This window comes from Rhineura floridana, chromosome 3 (genome assembly GCF_030035675.1).
Source record: "Rhineura floridana isolate rRhiFlo1 chromosome 3, rRhiFlo1.hap2, whole genome shotgun sequence".
In the NCBI taxonomy this organism is placed as follows: domain Eukaryota; kingdom Metazoa; phylum Chordata; class Lepidosauria; order Squamata; family Rhineuridae; genus Rhineura; species Rhineura floridana.
The window spans coordinates 142,446,279-142,465,492 of NC_084482.1; the positions used below are offsets into that span (position 1 = coordinate 142,446,279).

Genomic DNA, 19,214 nt, shown 5'->3' on the forward strand with positions numbered 1-19,214 from the left:
TCTCTCTCGCCCTCCGCCCACCCCCCGCGCCGGCATCCTAAGCCCCCCGTGCCGCAGCTAGCGTCAGCCCTATAATAGGCTGCTGTCTAGCGCGGCGCTGGGGCGGAGAAAGCAGAAGGCTCCTCTGAGGCCGCGCCTTCGAGCAGCCCGAGGTTGCAAGCTGGGCTGCCTGGCCTCACTCTGCTGGGAGATCTTCGGCGGTTGTCGGAGACCGGCTGACTGGCCGGCGCGCGGCGGAGGTCGGCCGAGCACCGCCTGGCTTCCAAGGGGATTTGCGGGGGAATCGGAGCCCAGAGGCAGCGGGGATGGCCTCAGCCTCCCGGAGGCCTCAGAGTGTTCTGGGAGAAGCGTCAGGCCAGAGGGCGCTCTGAGGTTTGGGCAGCGGAGACGAGCAGGGCTGAACTGGGCGGCCGGGGGAGGGAGGAGCGAGGAGGCTCCCTCGGGCCACCAAGAACGATGCAGCACCCCCTGGACCTGGGCGCCGCCGCCGCCGCCCACTATTTCCCTGCCGACCCCTTCGTCGACCACCGATCGCATCGCTACCGGAGTTTTATGATCGAGGAGATCCTGACGGATCACCCGGATGCCAAGGGCTCCGCACCCGCCGGGGACCTTCTTAAGTTCGGCGTGAAGGCGTTGCTCTCGGCACGGCCCTATCACAACCCCTTAGGTAGGTCTTTCGGCTCTCCCCTGTCGACCATCGCCGGGGCAGGTGGGCGATTCTGATCCCCTCCCTTAAATTAGGCTGCAGTCTTCTAATCGAGCTTTTTTGGGAGGAGGGGAGGCCCAGACGGAAATCAACGTTTTCTTTTGTTCTCTCGTAAATAGCTGCCTGAAAGTTGCTCTTCCCTCCACATCCCCCAAGGTCAACCTTCTCTTCCTAGTTCACTAGATCTTGTCTCCTTTTGCTGAGCGGCCGCCAGCGCTTTGGAGCTGAACGCAATGCGGCAGGGATGTCAGCGGGGCTTCTCCATGCAAGTCCCCCACCGTCAAGGACGCCTTTAGGTTGCGAGGCAATCCGGTCCTCCGATGATTTTAGAGTTTAGAAGGCTTTAGGCGCCCATTGGTTTAAATTTAAAGACTTCTGGTTGTCTTTGGCTGCCATCCTAAAGCACACTTAAGGTCTTTGAAATCAGTTCTGTGGAAATCTAAGGCACTCGGAATGGACCAGGATCTCTTCTTGATCATCCCAGAGTGCAGGACACAGAATAATGGGCTCAAGTTGCAGGAAGCCAGATTTCGGCTGAACATCAGGAAAAAAAATTCCAAACTGTTAGAGTGGTACAACAATGGAACCAATGACCTCGGGAGGTGGTGGGCTCTCCAACACTGGAGGCATTCAAGAGGCAGCTGGACAGCCACCTGTTGGGTATGCTTTAATTTGAATTTCTGCATTGAGGAGGGGGTTGGACTCGGTGGCCTTCTAGGCCCCTTCCAACTCTACTATTCTGTGATACTATGACTCCCTCCTCATAGGGATGGGACATCAAGAGTATTAGCTGCAGGGCAGAGGGGCCTATTGCATCAAGATGTTTGCTTAGAAGGAAATCATATTAGTTCTATCGGGATTTCTTCCGAGTGTGTATTTAGTGCATTGCAGATAGACATAAAGGCAAAAATCCTAGATGCACTTACCAGGGAGCAATCCCCGTTAAACCTAATGGGACCGACTCGTTATAAATAACGTTACAGTAGAGACTCTTAAGTAAGTTTATTGCCTTTGAAAGGTTTAATTCCGTTACCGCACCACCCAGACCCTTAAATAATGGAATTTGGATTATTCCTATTCAGAGCAAGGCCGATCTGTCAGGATGAATAGTTTCGGGGCTTGGCTTGACTAAGTGCCCCCGCACGGGTATTCCCTGTGCTGCATACCAACACGGTCGAGGAATAGCCCGATCCGCAACGCCTTTAATCCGACCTCTTTCGCCCAACAGGGGTTTCCACTGGCATGGCAGCAAAGGAAACGAAAAGGCTGAAGGCTGCGATTTTATGCTGCCTGAGGTTTGGGGAGGTTGTGGGTTGGGATTGGGTTTGGGTTTGGAAGCTCCACTGAGCTCGAGGAGACTTACTTCTGAGTAAACGGGCACGGGATCTGGCTGCCCAGGAGAAATATTTTGACCTCGCTGAGGCGCAGCGTTGGCAGAGTAGCCTAGCGCAGAGAGTAGAGCCGGTCCCTTGGTGTTAAGGGCCCAGCCTGAAATGGAAGTTGTCCTCGAACTAATAGGACGTGGAAGAAACGTCTTGCGGAATGGCTTGGATCCAAGATCGGAGGCCTGGCTGCGCCTTCAAAGCCGGAGCCTGGACGGGGGGGGGAGAGGGGGCAGAGCAGAGCGACGGTCCTGGCCTCATCTGGCTTCGAACGAACGAGCTCCTTGCCCCCTCATGTCTCTTGGGGCCTCTTCCTCCCGGGAGACCAAAGGGGTCCCCCTTTGGCCGGGGGGAGGTGCTTCTTCACCCTTGTCTTGCCTTGCTGAATGTCCATCTCCGCGCTTTCGAAGAATGGCGCGCATCAACCTTCAGCGCACGGAGAGGCATCCACCCACTGGTGGAGCCCTCCAAGGAAACGGGCCGCCAGCGCTGCTCCCGCAAACAGCGGCCCTGGGCCACCACCACAAGGCAAGGGGTGTGTGTACGTGTGTGTGTGAGAGAAATGGCCTTTATGGCTTGATCGTAGGAGCCAGAGAAGGCGGGCACGTCCTGGTGGAAGAGCTATTCAGATCCCCTAATGCTGTCCTCAGCAGCATTAGATAGCCCAAGTTAGTATTCTTTTTTTTTTTAAGTCATCACATCATCTGCTTCAACTGCTCCTCTGTCCTGCCATTCCATTTTGCAGAACAGGCCTCTGAACTTCCAGGGAATCTTGCTCCCTTTTCGGAAATCACTTTGCTGTGCCCTCTCCTCCGAGACCCAGCCCGTTTTTCAACCTTGAAATGCCGCCTCTGCGAGAAATGTGTGCGCGCGCGTGGAATGTTTCCCTGCAGGAGAAAATCCCTTTTCACCCAAGGCCTTTTTGCCTGTCGTCTCCCCTTCCCCGCCCGGGGCTCCCGGGTGTCGTAGAGTCCGCCTTCCTTTCCTTTCGCGATCTCCTGGGAAACCAAATTTGGCTAGACGTGGAAGCCTCACAGCTTTACTGGCGGAGCAGCGATGAGGGCCCGAAAGAGCGGTGCGTCTCTTTGACTTAAACCGACCGAGGCTGCAATCCAGTACACACTGACCTGGGAGTAAGTCCCACTGAGCCCAGTGGGGCTTGCTTCTGAGTAGATACGTACTGGGTTGCAGCCCAAGCTCTCAAGACGGAAGGATCCCAAGAGAGAGAGAGAGAGAGACCTGGGCACCCCACTCCGAGCATTGAATTTGAGGCGGAAACCAATCCCACCGATTTCAAAGACGTTTTCATGGACCCTCCTTTGGTCCAGCTTCTGTTTTGTTTTTTTCCGTGTTAATTCCGGATTAAAAACATAGCCAGGGAATTGCCTTCCCCTTCCCTCCCTGCGGTCGGTGGGCTTAAAAATATTTTTTGCCCGCAGAATAATGTGTAACGTTGCGATGACGCGGGCTGGGGTAAGTCAAGCAGGTTAACCGCCAAACCCTGAGCACATTTACCTGGCAATAAGACCCACTGAACACAGCCCGTGTTACTTCTGAGTAGGCATGCAAAAGGTGGCCCTAGCACGTCCAGACACTTCCTCTCGTCGGATTGGGCTTCCAATAATAACCACGAGGAAGGCAAGGGGAGGGGGGAACCAGGACCACAAACAGGCCTTCAAAATGTTGCCACTGTCAAGCCATGGAATTCCCAAAAAGTTGACATAGGTATCCTAGGCTGGATTCACAGGCCCTTTCCTCTATTTTAACAGGAATCTCTTAAAATATCGGCCTCAGAAACCATAATTTCGGCCTCATTTTATAAGAGCGGAATTCTGATCCTCCCTGAGGCTAATCTGCGTTTTTGGCTGCGCGCAGACGTGGCCCAGGAGTACTTTCTGTGACTCCTAGGAGCAGATCGCTCCCCCCCTTAGAGAAAGCGTCCCAGGCTGGGCTTTTTAAATAAATATATATATATATATAGGCAGAACCCCGTGGCGCGAAAAAGCTCGCAGTCACGCAGGCCCGGTAGCTGCGTGCATTAGCTTGCACGGCGGCTGTTGACTTCGGGGCCTCCGCAATAAGGACTAGATCCTTGGTAAAGCTACACACAGAATCCACGGCAAGAAAGTGAGGACAACTACTGAAGTTTGATTTGATCGCACTCCGAGCGGGGTGATCTGGTTGCTTTCAAGGCCACTCATCAGCCTTTCTTCTACCTGCTGAAATTTTCACAGTGGGAGACGGAATGGATCCTGTTTGCCAAACAAACAGGAAGAGGCATCGCTCTTTGTTGATTTCACCGGAATGGTTCTATATGGGAGATAAGCATGGTGGATATTCCAAAGGGGGACTCTGATTCTTTCCCTCGATCACTCACTGCGGGAACTACCGAGCGCGCGTTCCAGACCTATCCTTCAGAACGGCGATTTTTGAATCAGGCTTCAACCCATCCGTCCATCCCGTTGGTTTCTTTTGCTTGGAAGCATCTCAGATTACTTGGAAGGAAATGTCACGGAAATCAATGGGACACATTAAACTGGGATGTCGATTTCCAAGGAAATGCGTGTTAGTGCCCGAATGCAGAACTGTCGGAACCAGGACTGAACAATTTATGTTCATAGGCTGGAGATAACAGAAAGGGGGGGGGAACAGTTGCTCACAACACTCATTACTATCTGTCAGGGGAACAAATATGACATAAAAATATTTGTTTGGTTTTAGCTTTTTCTTTTTCTTGTTTAGCAGGTATGTCGTGGCTATTTAGTGCTTCCATCCTCCTTCCCTTCCCCGCCCCAAGATGTGTAGTGTATGGATGAATTTATAACTCGCATGCCACGTAAAGGTATCTTAGCGTTTCCTCGGCGAGATGAGTAGGCAAAAATGACCTCCTGCCTGCATGGAGCACAGGAAAATTTTGCAACCTCACCCTGCCCTTTAAGGCTGCAGGACTCCGTTTGCTTGCTGGGGAGTCAGTTCCATTGCACTGAGTGGCGGTTGCTTCTGAATCAAGTTGTTTGGGAAGCTGCTGCAGAAGTAGATAGAGGAAAGGAAGGGAAGATGGATGTGGGGGTGGAATCTGAACCGTAGTGCCGTCGAAATCATGTTGTTTTTATTAGTGGGAGATGTAAGCATATGTGGAATTTTATCCACTCAGTGGGGTTTTTACATTATTTAATTATGCTTGGATCCTGCCCGTGGTTTGGTATGGTTTGGGGTGGGGGGCTATGATGTTTTTGGATTCAGCAATGATTGTCCCAAATCTAGGAAAAGTTGTTTACATCTATAATCCATTTTCACTTTTTCATTATCGGGAAAATGCACACAGCTGGCATTGTCTTAGAAGTTAGGTTAATGTATCTGTCTGTAAATTATATCATGCACAGCGCAATCCTATACATGTCTACTCAGATGCAAGTTCCATTGAGTTCAATAGGGTTTACTCGCAGATGAGCGTGTCTAATATTGCAGCTTTAATCCAAATATTGCATTACATTCCCATTGGGTTGAGAATCGGCCTATGAAAGCGGGATACATTTAAATTCCATTTAAAAGCACATTCATAAGCTGAAGAAAGGACTTTCTGAAATCGGAGCAGTAGGCTGTATATCATTCTTTAATATTTAGTGTCTCTTTTATGGGAAAGATCGAGTCATTTCTTCAATAATAACAGTTTTCTACAAACAGTAAAATAGTTTTTGAACAGCAATATCTACACGTTGCATGTAGCGTCCTGAATTTTAAAAAAAGTTATTACCCGTTTTGTGAACACATGACTTGAAAGTAAGTTCCGGTGAAATCGAAAGGACGTATTTTATCTAATAAAAGTGTTTCCAATGCTTTAATTTTTTTTTAAAAAAATCTGTATTTATTGCTCATGTGATTCCATAATACTGTCTTTCGTAAAATTTTTAGCAGCCGTAATTTGTTCGTTCTTTCAGAACGATGGGCATATGTTCTGTTGCTTTTTGGAGAAAAAAATGCTTATGGATTATGATCGCTGGGAGCAAACTGCTAGGGTCACAAGCAGCTGAATCAAATAGCAATACTTTCAAACAAGCCAGTTTTGGCCACTGTCTTAAAGCCCTACTGTAAGGCTGCCATCCTAAAAACTAACAAACAAGCCCAACTTTGGAGTAAGATCTATAAGTTTTTTAAGGCGGTATCTAAATTCAACTGACGTCATCGTTGCCTATTTACAGTATTGGAATGGACTAATTCACCTTCACCATAACCAATAGAATATTGGACTTCATTTGTTTAGGACTGAAATGCCAGGGCCCGGGAAGTCAGCTGATTGCCTTTAATTGGTTTTCACATAAGTAGCTGAGGATTGTTATGGAAATATATATATATATATATATATATATATATATATATATGAAGAGATCCTCAGTGGTCTGAGCTGCGTGTGTGCCAGCGTGTGTATTTACCTTAGAAGCAGGCTTTTACCCTACATTTTGGTCACTGAGACTTAAGACTTAATAAAATAAGAAAAGCTACTTTATTTATAGATATACATAGTAGATAGGAAAGGCATACCTAGTTCTAACTAACTAAGTTGGAGGTGCAGATGTGGGTATTGCCCTCATGGCTCAGGAGAGAGAGCAAAGACAGAGATGTCTCCTCTGTCCTCAGACAGGTTAGCTTCCCTGAGCGTATCAGTTTACAAGGGAAGGAAATTAGGTAGAGAACAGCACAGGTAAAGGTAGGCAAGCCTAGCCAGTTGGAGGACCCTAGCTTCCTTCTGGAATACACACAAAGGAACCCAAACAGGAGTTGCTCTTGCCCCACTTCCAACAAGGATCTCAATTTAAACCAGAGTAGTTATTTGGGAATTAGCAGGATGGCTGGTGAGGTTTGTAGGAGGGAATCCTTCCCAACAGATCTCTCCCCCACCCCATAATTTCCATACCCAGTTGCAACCTAGAAGGAAGCTATCTCATTGCTTGGTTCTCCTTCCTAGCACCCCCCAGTAAACTCCGAGCAAGAATGGCTGGATTAGGCTGCGCTCGCCGCTGCACGAGAAATCGTGCGCCCCGACCCTTTCCACCTTTGAGCAGAAGCCAGTGTGGAAGGAAAACATAGCACAGAAAGCAAGAGAGCACTTGGGAGACAACACCATTGAACTCAGCAGGGTTTACGTCCGAGTAACTGCGCTGGACCGCGCTGCACGATTTCCTGTGCAGCGACGGCCACTACTGCAGTCTAATCCTAACAGTGTTTACTCGGAAGTAAGTCCCACTTATTTCAGTGCTGTTAACTGCCAAGTAGCTACGTTTAGGACGATAGCCCCAGCTGTTAGGAGAGACCTCTTCCACCCACCGCCGCCTCCTGGCTGGCACCCTGGCACATCCTAGCTAAGAGGCGAGCTCTCGCACCAGCAGCTTCCTTCGGCCACATTTATTTGAAGTGTGCACAGCAGCCCACCTTTAGACTTCAGAGTTCCAGGATCAAATCCCGGGCTCCACCCTGATGCTTCCTCCTCAATCTTGAGGCAGTTCCTCTCCAAGCTCGTAGCCTGCCTAAAAGTTGAGGGGGGCATCAAAAAGTAGGGAGGGGGCATAAAAATTCTGTAATACATTTATTTTTTTTGTAAAAAATGGGGGGATTTGTTGGGGGGGTCTCCCCCACCCCAGCCCACCCCAGCCGAGTCCGGGCTACACGTCTGTTCCTTTCCAACATTCTATCTCACAGGATTAGTTTTTGGGGGCAGGAGGGATAAAACCAGACTTGCTTGGAGAAAAGTGTGGGAGACAGATAAATGCATATAGATGAAGCAACTTGAGATGGCCCCTCCAAATGTGGTTGGACTCCAACTCCCATCATCCCCAGCCATCGCGGCCAATGATGGCAAATGATGGGAGGTGTAATCCAGCAACATCTGGAGGGTCACAGGCTCCCAATCCCTATAGTAAAAGACTCCTGTGGCGCCTCAAAGGCCAGCAGATTTATACTGGTATAAGAGCCGCCTGCGGGTGGAACTGAATGCCGATTGTTGCGACTCCCAAGTGTGGAGAGTGCTCTTGTCCCTCAGGTCCTGCTTGGGGCTTCCCATGGGCATCTGGTTGGCCACCATGAGAACAGGATGTTGGACTAGATGGGCCCCAATCCAGGGTTTTTTCTAACGTGTAGCTAGTCACAGTTCGTGCAGTGTCAAAAAAACCCTGTGCAGTGTGAAATAATTTTTTGTGCAGGAGGTAGGCAGTTTCTAAAGAAGAAATAAATGAATAAAGATAAAAGGAATTAGGAAATGAAGATAGACTGGTTCCTTTCAAATCTTCCTAATCTTATACTACCAGCCAGTACGTCTTTGGTTAAAAAAAAAACGCAGAGTCAGTACTCGCATCTTGATAAAAAGATTGTGGGCTGGCGTGGGCAGCAAAAATAGAGGTATTGGTACTCCGTTGTGGTGAGTACTGTAAAAAAAAGCTCTGCTAATAGGATACTGTGGGACTAATTACTTGACTAGTTTGGGGGCTGGCAGTGTGCTGGCTGCTTGGGCGGGAGGAACAAAAGCTTAGAAGAAACCTGCCCCTTCCATCCGCTCAGCTCTCAGGAGCCACAAGACCCCTGACGAATCGTTTGTGACGAATCCCCTGAAGAGTGAGGGAGGGCCCTGCATCTCGCGCTGCGTACACACCGTGCGTGTAAAGGACATACAAAGAACTGCATTGCCTCCCAATACTGTTCTTGAAATGTCTCGTGTGTACGCAGCCGAGGTCTGCCCTCCGAGAAGGGCTATGTGGGGCAGCACCCTTCCTTTCCGTCCCCGGCCTTTGTTCTGGCGACTGGCTTGAGTTTATCCCCAAGGAATTTACCCTACTTCCAAACGCTGCGGGCTCCGAGGGCGGGCGGGCAGGTGGGGCTCGGGTGCCTGTCGAGGAAGCAATCCGCTCGACTCTCTCTCTCTCTCTCTCTCTCTCTCAGCGGTACTGAAGGCTGAGCAGGCGTCCGTCTTCAAGTTCCCGCTGGCGCCGCTGGGTTGCTCCGGCCTGAGCTCGGCGCTGCTGGCGGCGGGCTCCGGGCTCCAAGGCGGCGCTGGGCCTCCACACCTGCCCTTCGAACTGCATCTCCGCGGGAAGCTGGAGCCGGGAACTCCGGAGGCCGTCGGCAAAGCCAAGAAAGGCCGTCGGAGCCGCACCGTCTTCACCGAGCTGCAACTGATGGGCCTGGAGAAGCGCTTCGAGAAGCAGAAATACCTCTCCACGCCAGACAGGTGGGCCATCGCTTGGGAAGGGGAGGGGGTGCCGTCAGAGGGGCGGTTCCGAGCCGGCGAGACGTTCCTCCGGGCAGGAGGGGGTCGGGATGGTGGCGACGGGGGGAGGACTCTTCCTGCCCGTTCCGCCAAAAGACAAAAGGAGAGCGCAGGAAAAGCCACTCCGGGAAATGTGCCCTTACAAGTTCTGGGCTGGGCTCAGAGTCCCCAAAAGCCAGCCGGCTTGGCCCTCGGACCGTCCCTGGGCAAACATGATCCCTCGTTCCCCACAATGGGGATCCGAACTGGGGCTGAGTACGCGTTCCTTAGGGGGCCACCCCTGCCGCAGAGCCGCGTTTAAGCTCATTTCCCACGTTACTGTGTAAGGCTGAATTTCGGTGCGCAGGCGGACGCGAGATTCACCCCTGAGATACGTGAAATCAGGCGTGTTTTGCTGGCCTGGTTTTGCTGACGGGCTATCCCCACACAGCCATGAAGCTCACTGGGTGACCTTGGGCCAGTCACTGCCTCTCAGAGGAAGGCAATGGTAAACCACCTCTGAATGCCACTTACCATGAAAACCCTATTCTCAGGGTCGCAATAAGGCGGAATCGACTTGAAAGCAGACCATTTTTCATACAGGAATGATGTGTTGCAACAAAAGAGAGACCCTACCCATATTGAAAAGGGAGGAGGAGGGCGTGGGGGTGGGGTGGGAGGCTGACAGGGAAGGGGCAGGTTGAATGCGGATATGGATGGAGAAGGAAAGTGTTCTGAAGACGTGCCTTGTCTCTTCCCTGTAGGATAGACCTGGCGGAATCGCTGGGCCTGAGTCAACTGCAGGTGAAAACCTGGTATCAAAATAGGCGAATGAAATGGAAAAAAATAGTAAGTGTGCATTTTGGATTTTTTGCAGAGGTGTTTTTCTCCTAAAAGGGGGGGAAAGGAAGGGGGCTCCCTGGCTCCAAGGCATCTTTAGACATTGGCCGAGGGTATAATGGCAGGGGTTTGGTGTCTGTCCCTGGGCCTGCCCTGAAGTAAGGATGTGACCTTGATGCAGCCACCCCAATCCTCTTTCGGAGAGTGGCGAAATGGGAATGGAGAGACTGAGTGAGCCTTTATGTGTATGGATCTTTCCTAAAGATTACACTTTCCTGCAAATTAGTCAGACAGACTTTAAGCTTTAAAATAAGAAATAATTACTTTATTCTGGAAATACATATTTGATAGGAAAGAGTTCTACATCTAGCTAACAAGTTAAGTTGGAGATGCAAACCCTAAGCCTAGTGTTTGCCCTCATGCTTGGAGGAGAGGGAGAGACAAAGAGAATATGTCTGCTCTCCCTCTCAAGAGAAAGAAGGAGGAGGAGGGAGGAAGGAGATGTGGTCAACATCCTTTGCATATCAGTCTAGCAGGAAGGGAGAGACAGCAGGAGATCAAAGGATAGGTATTAGTCTAGCAGCCAGGAGGTCTCCTCTCTAGCTACCCTTTTTAACCCCATGCAGCCTCAACCCACAAGTTGGAGTTGAACCACATATTCCATCACCCCTCCTCAATGAGAACTTGGTTCATTCTACAAGGTGCATCTTGTCTCGTAGCTTCTGGTGTCGGACTTTGCCCAACAGTTTGGTCAATGTATCAGCTGCCATCTCTTCTGTTGGACAGTAGATCATCTCTGGAAGTCCTTTCTCCCTTATGTCCTTTAGGTAGTGGAACATCACATCGATGTGCTTCATGTGAGAACTTTGTCCTTCTGATTCCGCGAGACTTATGCAAGCTTGATTGTCCTCAAGTATTCTGATAGGCTCTGGTTCAGATATGCCTAAGTCTCATAGAAGCTTGAGTAGCCACATCATTTCCTTGCATGCTTCATCAGTTGATACATACTCTGCCTCTGTAGATGAGTGTGCTACAGTCTCTTGCTTTCGACTTGTCCAGCAGATAAGTGACTGCCCATAGTAGAACAGGTTTCTGTTGCGCTGTGTGTAGTTGTGTTGCTTAATTTTGTTTAAAAGCAGCACCACAGCAGCAGAGTAACAGCAGATGTTGAAATGCGAGTGTGCCAGCGTGTGCGTGCATTTGCCTAAGAAAGCAGGCTTTTATCCTACAACAGCATCACTGAGACTGGAGACTTAGTAAAATAAGAAAAGCTACTTTATTTAGAGAAATACATAGTAGATAGAAAAGGCATACCTAGTTCTAACTAACTAGCTAAGTTGGAGGCATAACTCCCAGGTGTAGGAATCAGCCCCATGCTCGGAGAGAGAGAGACAAAGGGATGGAAAGGGCAGAAGGAGGAGGGGCAGGTAAGCTTCCCTAAGGGCGTCACAGTCTAGTGACGGAAGGAAGTCAGTCAGAGAATCACAGGTAAAAGGTAAACAAGCCTATCCATCTGGAGGACCCTAGCTCTATCCCCCTTCTGGAGCACAAACAAAAGAACAAAACAGGAGTTGCTCTTGCCCCACTTCCAACAGTTTCCACTGGTTGACTTGTGATCTTTGGTATCTCCAGCCCAGTCAGCAGCAGCGTACCCCAGAAGCTTGGGATCTTGAGTAGCTGATAGCTTTAGTTTTAGCTTTGCAGTGCCTTTCAGATATCTTTCCAGTCTTTCTTGGTTGGCAAGCTGGTTTTTCTGCAAAGGTATCCCACTGCTATCCCCATGTCTGGTCTGGTTATTGTGCTGATGTACAGGTGTTTCCCTATAGCTTGTCTGTAGCTTTCGTTGTCTTCCCAGGGTTGATTGTTCTGGTCTGGTTTCAAGTATTCTCCTTCCATTGGTGTAGGTGCTGGATGTGCATCCTTCAGTCCTAGACCCTCAAGTAGGTCTTGAATCTTTTGTTTTTGGTTCAGTAGAAAGGATCCATCGTCCTCTCTTTCAATTTGTATTCCAAGGTAGTATGTGATGTCACCTAGACATTTCACTTCAACTTCCTTGTTTAGATTATTTACTAACTCTTGCTTGTCTTGTGGACTCTCATAAGCCAGTAGTAAATCATCTGCATAAATCAAAATATAAGTCCATTTGTTGTTCTTGAGTTGCTGTACAGGCATTTGTCTGCTTTGCCTCTTTTAAAGCCTTCTTTCAAGAGCATTTGGTTCAGTTTGTCATTCCATGCTCTTGCAGCCTTTATTTCTAGATGCTCTACTTGCATCTTCCTGTTGGCAGTGACACTAAGGAGTGCCGTGATTGTTGTATGCTTGAGTACAGTTTCAATCTCTTTCCAGGTCTCTGGCTCTGGAAGTTCATCAGCTCTTGCCAGGTAGGACAGTCTCAGTGGAGGTACACCTCTGTTGGTGCGGTTAGAGCGTCTTGGTCCAGGATTCTCTGCTGCCCCTTCTGGCTGTGCAGGTTCCCCTTCTTGCTCTGATTCCTCACTGTCCTCCAGTGCTGGCATGTTGCTGTAATCTGTAGTACTGTATGGTATTTCTACTTTATCTTCTTCACTGTCATGGTCTTGGGATGGTGCCCCTTCTGGTTGAAATGCACCTTGACCTTCATCAAAGTAGACAGCTCTTTGGATTTCAATCCTTTCCGTTTTGGGATTTAGGAATCTGTATCCCTTTTCTTTTGTAGAATATCCAGTGAAGATTCCTTCTTTTGTAGTGTTGTCCAATTTGGTTCTCTTCTGGTGTGGTATGTGACTGAAAACCTTTGATCCAAACACCTTTATTTGAGCCAAACTGGGTATGCATCTATGCCATAATTCGAACGGAGTCTTGTTGCCATTTGTTTTTGTTGGCAAATGATTCTGTAGATATGTGGCAGTATACACTGCCTCTCCCCAATGTTTCTGTGGGAGATTGGCATCTTCCAGCATTGATCTCACCATCTCAATAAGGGTTCTGAATTTTCTCTCTGAGACGCCATTTTGTTCCGGGTTGTGAGGTACAGTGGTCTGTTGCTCAATCCCATGTTCACGCAGAAACTGCTGGGTAGCATGAGACATGTATTCTCCTCCATTATCAGAACGTAGAATTTGTGGCTTTCTCTGGAATTTAGTGGTCACCATTGCAATATACTCTTTGAGTTTCTGAAGCATTTGCCCCTTCTCTTTCAGTATATAGATTACAGTGAATCTTGAATAGTCATCAATAAAACTAACAATATATATTTAATGGAATTGGCATTTCACAAATGTCATTGTGAATCAACTGTAGGGGGCGCTTAGTGTTCCTTTCACTCTGCTTAGGAAAACTTGGTCTTGTCCCTTTAGCCTTAACACAGCACGTACATCTTCCCTTTTCTTGGCAGGGTTCAATTTCCATGCCTTTTACTAAATTATTTCTTTGAAGGGTATTAATATTTGCGATGTCTCTGTGTCCAAGCCTTCTATGCCATAAATGCAAACATGGCTTGTTACAGCAGTCCTTCACAACATTAGCCTCTGGACTTTGCTGATCAATTTCATACATTCCTTTTCTCTTGGTAGCTGCACATATAATTACGTCATCTTGAGAAATTGTGCAGGAAATTTGTTCAAATAGCACTGAACATTCTTTATTGGTTGCTTCACTGCAGAGATCAAATTATTAGAAATTCCTGGAGTCCAGAGTGCATTTCTAAGGTAAATCTGTTTAGTACCACTTGGCGTCTAGCAAACCAGCTTTACATTCCCTTCCCCCTTTGTGGGCACTTCTTGTGAGTCAGCAACTTTAACTGAGCCTCCGCGTGGGGTTAGAGTTTCAAATTGGGTTTTTGTATTTATCAAGTGAGCACTTGCTCCTGGATCTATATAGACTTTATTGTTATTACATTTTAAACTGTTGAAATCTTTCTTGTCTGTCTTTTTAAATCCTTTATTTTGTCCTTCAGACTTTCCTTTCTTGTCGCACTGATTTTTACGATGAATCTCTGAACCACATAGAAAGCAGCCTTTGGATTGCTCCTTTTGTTTTCCAAATCTGCTTATGACTGGCATTCGGCCAGAAGTCTGTTTACTAAGGAAAAAGGAAATTCTGTTCTTTCCAGCAGCATCTCTTTTACTTTTCTGAAAGAATTGCTCTCTGACTTCTGATATAATTTCATTTAGAGTCTTTAGCTGTTGTTGCAATATGAGACAAAAAGTATGCATTGATTTTGGGAAGGAATCTAGAAACAGAGCAATTTGCGTCGGCCCATCCAGTTTTGTGCCACATACTTGGATTCCCTGATTTAACACCATAAAAATAGTGAGGTGTTCTTCAAATGAATCATCCCTCATTTGCAAGTTAATAAGACTTCATAACATTGAAATTAAATGTCCTTGGATTTTTGGCGGGTGGTTAGACTCCAGGGCAATCCACATTTCTCTGGCATTTTTACAGTTAATGATCAAAGGGATTTGCAAGTTACTCACAGACTTCACTATGAGATCCTGAGCTCTTTTGTCTTTCTCTGTCCAAACTCTACTTGCTTCCTGCAAGGCTTCTGGTCCCGGTTCTGGGTCTTTGTTCACTTCCATTAGCTTCTGTTGCTTTAAGTGACATCCCATCTGAAACAACCACAGCTTCCAGTTTCCAGGTGAAAGTTTGTCAAGGCTTAGCTGTTGTTCCATGGTAGCCATCCTTAAGAAAAAAGCTTAACTCTTTACTGACTAAACTCCAAAAGGTCTTTACTAGCTTCCTTGATTCGCAACACAAAAGCTCCTTTAATTACTCAGATCTCCTTTTGCATGGCTGGGCCCATAACCTGTCACAGAGTGGCGAAATTGGGAATGGGGAGACTGAGTGAGCCTTTATGTGTGCTTGAATCTTTGCTAAAGATTACACCTTCCCTGCAAATTAGTCAGACAGAGACTTTAAGCTTTAAAATAAGAAATAACTACTTTATTCTGGAAATACATACTTTATAGGAAAGAGTTCTATATCTAGCTAACTAGCTAAGTTGGAGATGCAAACCCTAAGCCTAGTGTTTGCCCTCATGCTTGGAGGAGAGGGAAAGACAAAGAGAATATGTCTGCTCTCCCTCTCAAGAGAAAGAAGGAAGGAAGGAAGGAAGGAAGGAGATGTGGTCAACATCGTTTGCATATCAGTCTAGCAGAAAGGGAGAGACAGCAGGAGATCAAAGGATAGGTATTAGCTTAGCAATCAGAAGGTCTCCTCTCTAGCTACCCTTTTTAACCCCATGCAGCCTCAACCCACAAGTTGGAGTTGAACCAAATATTCCAATATCCTCAACAAAGGAAAGAAAATGCAAGTCAGTAGCAGTTTTCTTGTTTTAAAAAGGCATCGGAACCCACCGATTTCCTAGCCCTGCAGACAGACAGGGCTGTGATACAGCCCAGGGATGGAGAACTATGGTCCTCCAGGCATAGTTGGACCCCACCTCCCATCAGCTCCAGCCAGCATGGCCAATGGTCAGGAATGATGGGAGTTGTAGTCCAGCAACATTAGGAAGCCCATACGTTCCCCATCCCTGAGCTTCATCCTGGGCAAGGACTCGTGCCTCTTGCATTCATCTCAATGGGATTGTAGCAGGGGCCAAAGATTTCACCCTTACCATGGCTTCAACCGGACTCTAACCTTGTGTAGATGATATATGGGACACTTGGCTCCTTACAAATCTTGGACTGCTGAGGCAAAGCATACGCTTAGGAGGGAAGATCCTTTCTCAGTCCCAGATGGGTTAGAGCAGCCTTTCCCAACCAGTGTGCCTCCAGATGTTGTTGGACCACAATTCCCATCTTTCCTGACCATTGGCAATGCTGGCTGAGGCTGATGGGAGTTGTGGTCTAACAACATCTGGAGGCACACTGGTTGGGAAAGGTTGGGTTAGAGCACTGAGTTCAGATCTGATCCTCCACTGAAACCAGCGAATCCCCCACCCCACCCCAGAAAGCCTGGCACTACTCATTTGTGCGACTGGTCCATGAATTAATTGTGGGTTTAAATGTGGAGTTCTTAACGGGATGTTAATCGGTGCCGTTTGTTCACACTAAAGCCTTCGATGTGCTCGATTTCATTCAGGGGAGGTGAAGGTGATTTTCCTGATAATGGGAAATGCAGTGATGGGCATGGCATATATATTCAGGGAAGGGGAATAGCACGTGCTAATTTTCATGAGATGATGTCATGTTTACTTTGGTAGTTTATAGTCAGTCTCTTATATGCTGATCCTGATCGCATCTTTAAAGTCCAGATAGGTAGTTTATCTTACGCCACAATTCTGATAAAGGGTATGTGGAAAGTAAACACTTTGAAATATGTGGGGCTTGACACATATTCAGTGATATTATTATTATACATTGAGGTTTACAAAGCATCAGCTAGGGAGACACTAGAGGAAAAGATAAATGGGACAGTCAAGTATACTGCTATCGCTACTACTACTAAATTGTTGTTGTTGTTGTTGTTATCGTCATCGTCGTCATCTCACCCTTCCTCCCAAAGGGAGCCCAGAATAATGAGGGAATATTCTTATTCATATTGTTAATTGTGTTTATGCCACCCTCCATCCTGAAAGAGCCCAGGGCAGTGCACAGAATTAAAAAAATGCACACTATTTTATTTAAATTATATAATGTGCCTTTCCTCCCAATTTACACACTGCAGTTAAAACATCTAAACATTACAAAACTAAAACAGTGCAGCATAACCGCTGAATACTAACCCTCCTGATATGCGCAAATGCTGCTCATTCGTATTCATAAGGAACATGCCCCAATGCAGCTATGTGTACCTAGGCTTCATGTCAGGAAACAGTTTTGAAGCAAGTCTCATTGAAACTAATGAGAATTTCTTCCAAGTTGCTGTTTAGGAGCATGACTGGATGCTAGTTGTTATTGGAATGATGGCACCGATTGTGTGGTTACGCTAGTCCTATACACCAGGGATGGGGGAACTTGTGACCCCACCCGATGTCAATGGACTCCAGGTTCTATCAGACCCAGCCAGCATGGCCAATGGTTGGAGGTGAAGGCCACAGGTTCCCCATCCCTGGAATACACTCTTACTCCCATTGAACTACCTAAATGGTCCTATATATGATGTTACCTCACCTTCCATCATCCCTCACCATTGGCTATGCTGGCCAGGGATGATGGGAGTCCAACAACATCTGGCGGGCCATGGGTTCAGCACTCTTGGTTTAAACTCCTTCAGTGAACAGGATTACAGAAACCGGAGCAACACCTACTATGTGCAGAAGTATTTAAATAAATCAGCATGATTAGAAGCTAGTGCTCTGAGTGAGGGTAGGGATCCAGCAGCCAAGGAGATCCTCTGCTAGCTTCTTCTCTTCTAGGATAGTTTCCACCCAAGGCCTTGTTTGCTGTGTGAAAAGGACCACCCCTTTCTGACAAGGCCCACACTTCTTTCACACAAGGTAGGTATCCTCAGGTGAAGCTTTCCTTTCTCATGGAGACAAATGGATGGGGAAAGATTCACCTGTTGAATTTCTGCCTGCCAGGTTTCTGTGAAAAGCACAAGAGAGAAAGACAGACAGATCTAGTTGGCCCACTTGCTAGCGCAAGCCAGGTGGAGTGTCAGGGCAGCTGCAACATGCTTTCACTGGCTCCAGGCTTAGTGTTAAAGAAATACTGGGGAACTGATGCTTTAAAAAATCGTCATTGTGAACATTGCAAACATTTTCTTTAAAAAAAAATTTTTTTTTTTTGTAAGCCTGTCGTTTTTTTCAGCTGGGTAAAATCTTTTGCCCTGCTCCGTTTCTCGCGAACATTAAGGACTTTGGATTTTTGCAGGTTTTGCAAGGCGGAGGGCTTGAATCTCCCACCAAGCCCAAAGGCCGCCCAAAGAAAAACTCCATTCCTACCAGCGAGCAGCTGACGGAGCAAGAGCGAGCGAAGGAAGCGGAGAAACAAGCGGAAGGCCTCGGATCTCCCAGCCAAGTCAGCCAAGAGGAATAACTATGTGCTGGCGGCTGAGGCCTTGCTTTTGAACACGGAGAGTTACTGTACTGCAGAGGCTGCATTGAGCAAGTTCCTTTTCCACTACTAGAGGTCGCATCTGCGTGCCGGCTGCTGGAACCTCCAGCCAGTCAGCCTCAAGTTTAGACTTATGCGCCTTGCAATCGACTAGACCTCGTTGAGGCCCTCGCTTGATTTATCCACCACGTGGACGGGCTGTTGTGTAAAGAGGACTGGGCGCAAAAAATATGCGAGGCCCGTGCAACTGGTTTTGTTTTTAAGAAGCCACAAAGTGGAAGAAGATGGGTGGCAAAATGGTTAGCAGACTATTATTCCCAGTTGAATCCATTGTATTTACTGTGCTCCTGATCTACTCCGCCCGCTCCCTGTGTACGTACATGAGGAAAACGTTGCCTGCTGTCTGGGTGGGCGTCAATCGAGAAGGGTGTCAGGGCAGACGGTGGCTTTCTTCTTTCGCTGTCTAAGGTCAGGCGGTTCCCTCACCCCAATTATTCGACAAACGCCTTTTACCACCGGATTTCATTAACCCCAAGATACTGATTTTATTTCAATAAAGTATTTTATGAATGATTGGCCTGAGCAATGGCGCGCATTCATTTCCCCAGAGCTGTCAAGTCCGGGGATGGGGAATTGGAGCCCCCCCTCTGATGTTGTGGGACTTCTGTTCCCACCAGCCCCAGACAGCGTGGGAGTTGTAGTTCAGCAATGTGGAGTGTGGTCATTGGGTCCTCAGCCCCAATCTCTAGGCCAATGTAATGATCCATGTGGGTCATTAACAGCACAATCCCACGTATGTTCACTGGAGAGCAATCCCTGCTCTTCTCATTGGGTCTTACTCCTGGGTATGTGTGCAAAGGGATATATGCGTTTTCATGGGAGTAATGCTCAGACCACTAATCTGAGGGGTTTAGCTGCAACTGCATTGAAATGCAGGAAGTACAGTCAAATGGCAACACTTTTTTTTAAAAAAAAACCAGAGTTCACAAAGCTGTTTTGGTGGTAACACAAACATTCTGACATTGTTAAACTAAGGGTTAATTGTCACCTTCTGTACTTTCTACATG

At 47.6% G+C, this 19,214-nt stretch overlaps 1 protein-coding gene across 1 annotated transcript; it reads left to right on the forward strand.

Annotated features, from left to right (window-relative positions):
• Nucleotides 1–116: 116 nt before the first annotated feature.
• Nucleotides 117–18,889, forward strand: BARX1 (BARX homeobox 1). The gene is made up of 4 exons (XM_061622011.1): nt 117–670; nt 9,019–9,307; nt 10,090–10,174; nt 17,965–18,889. Exons 1-4 carry the CDS (start codon nt 457–459, stop codon nt 18,127–18,129), a joined length of 753 nt encoding a protein of 250 aa, XP_061477995.1. The 5' UTR covers nt 117–456; the 3' UTR covers nt 18,130–18,889.
• Nucleotides 18,890–19,214: the final 325 nt, after the last annotated feature.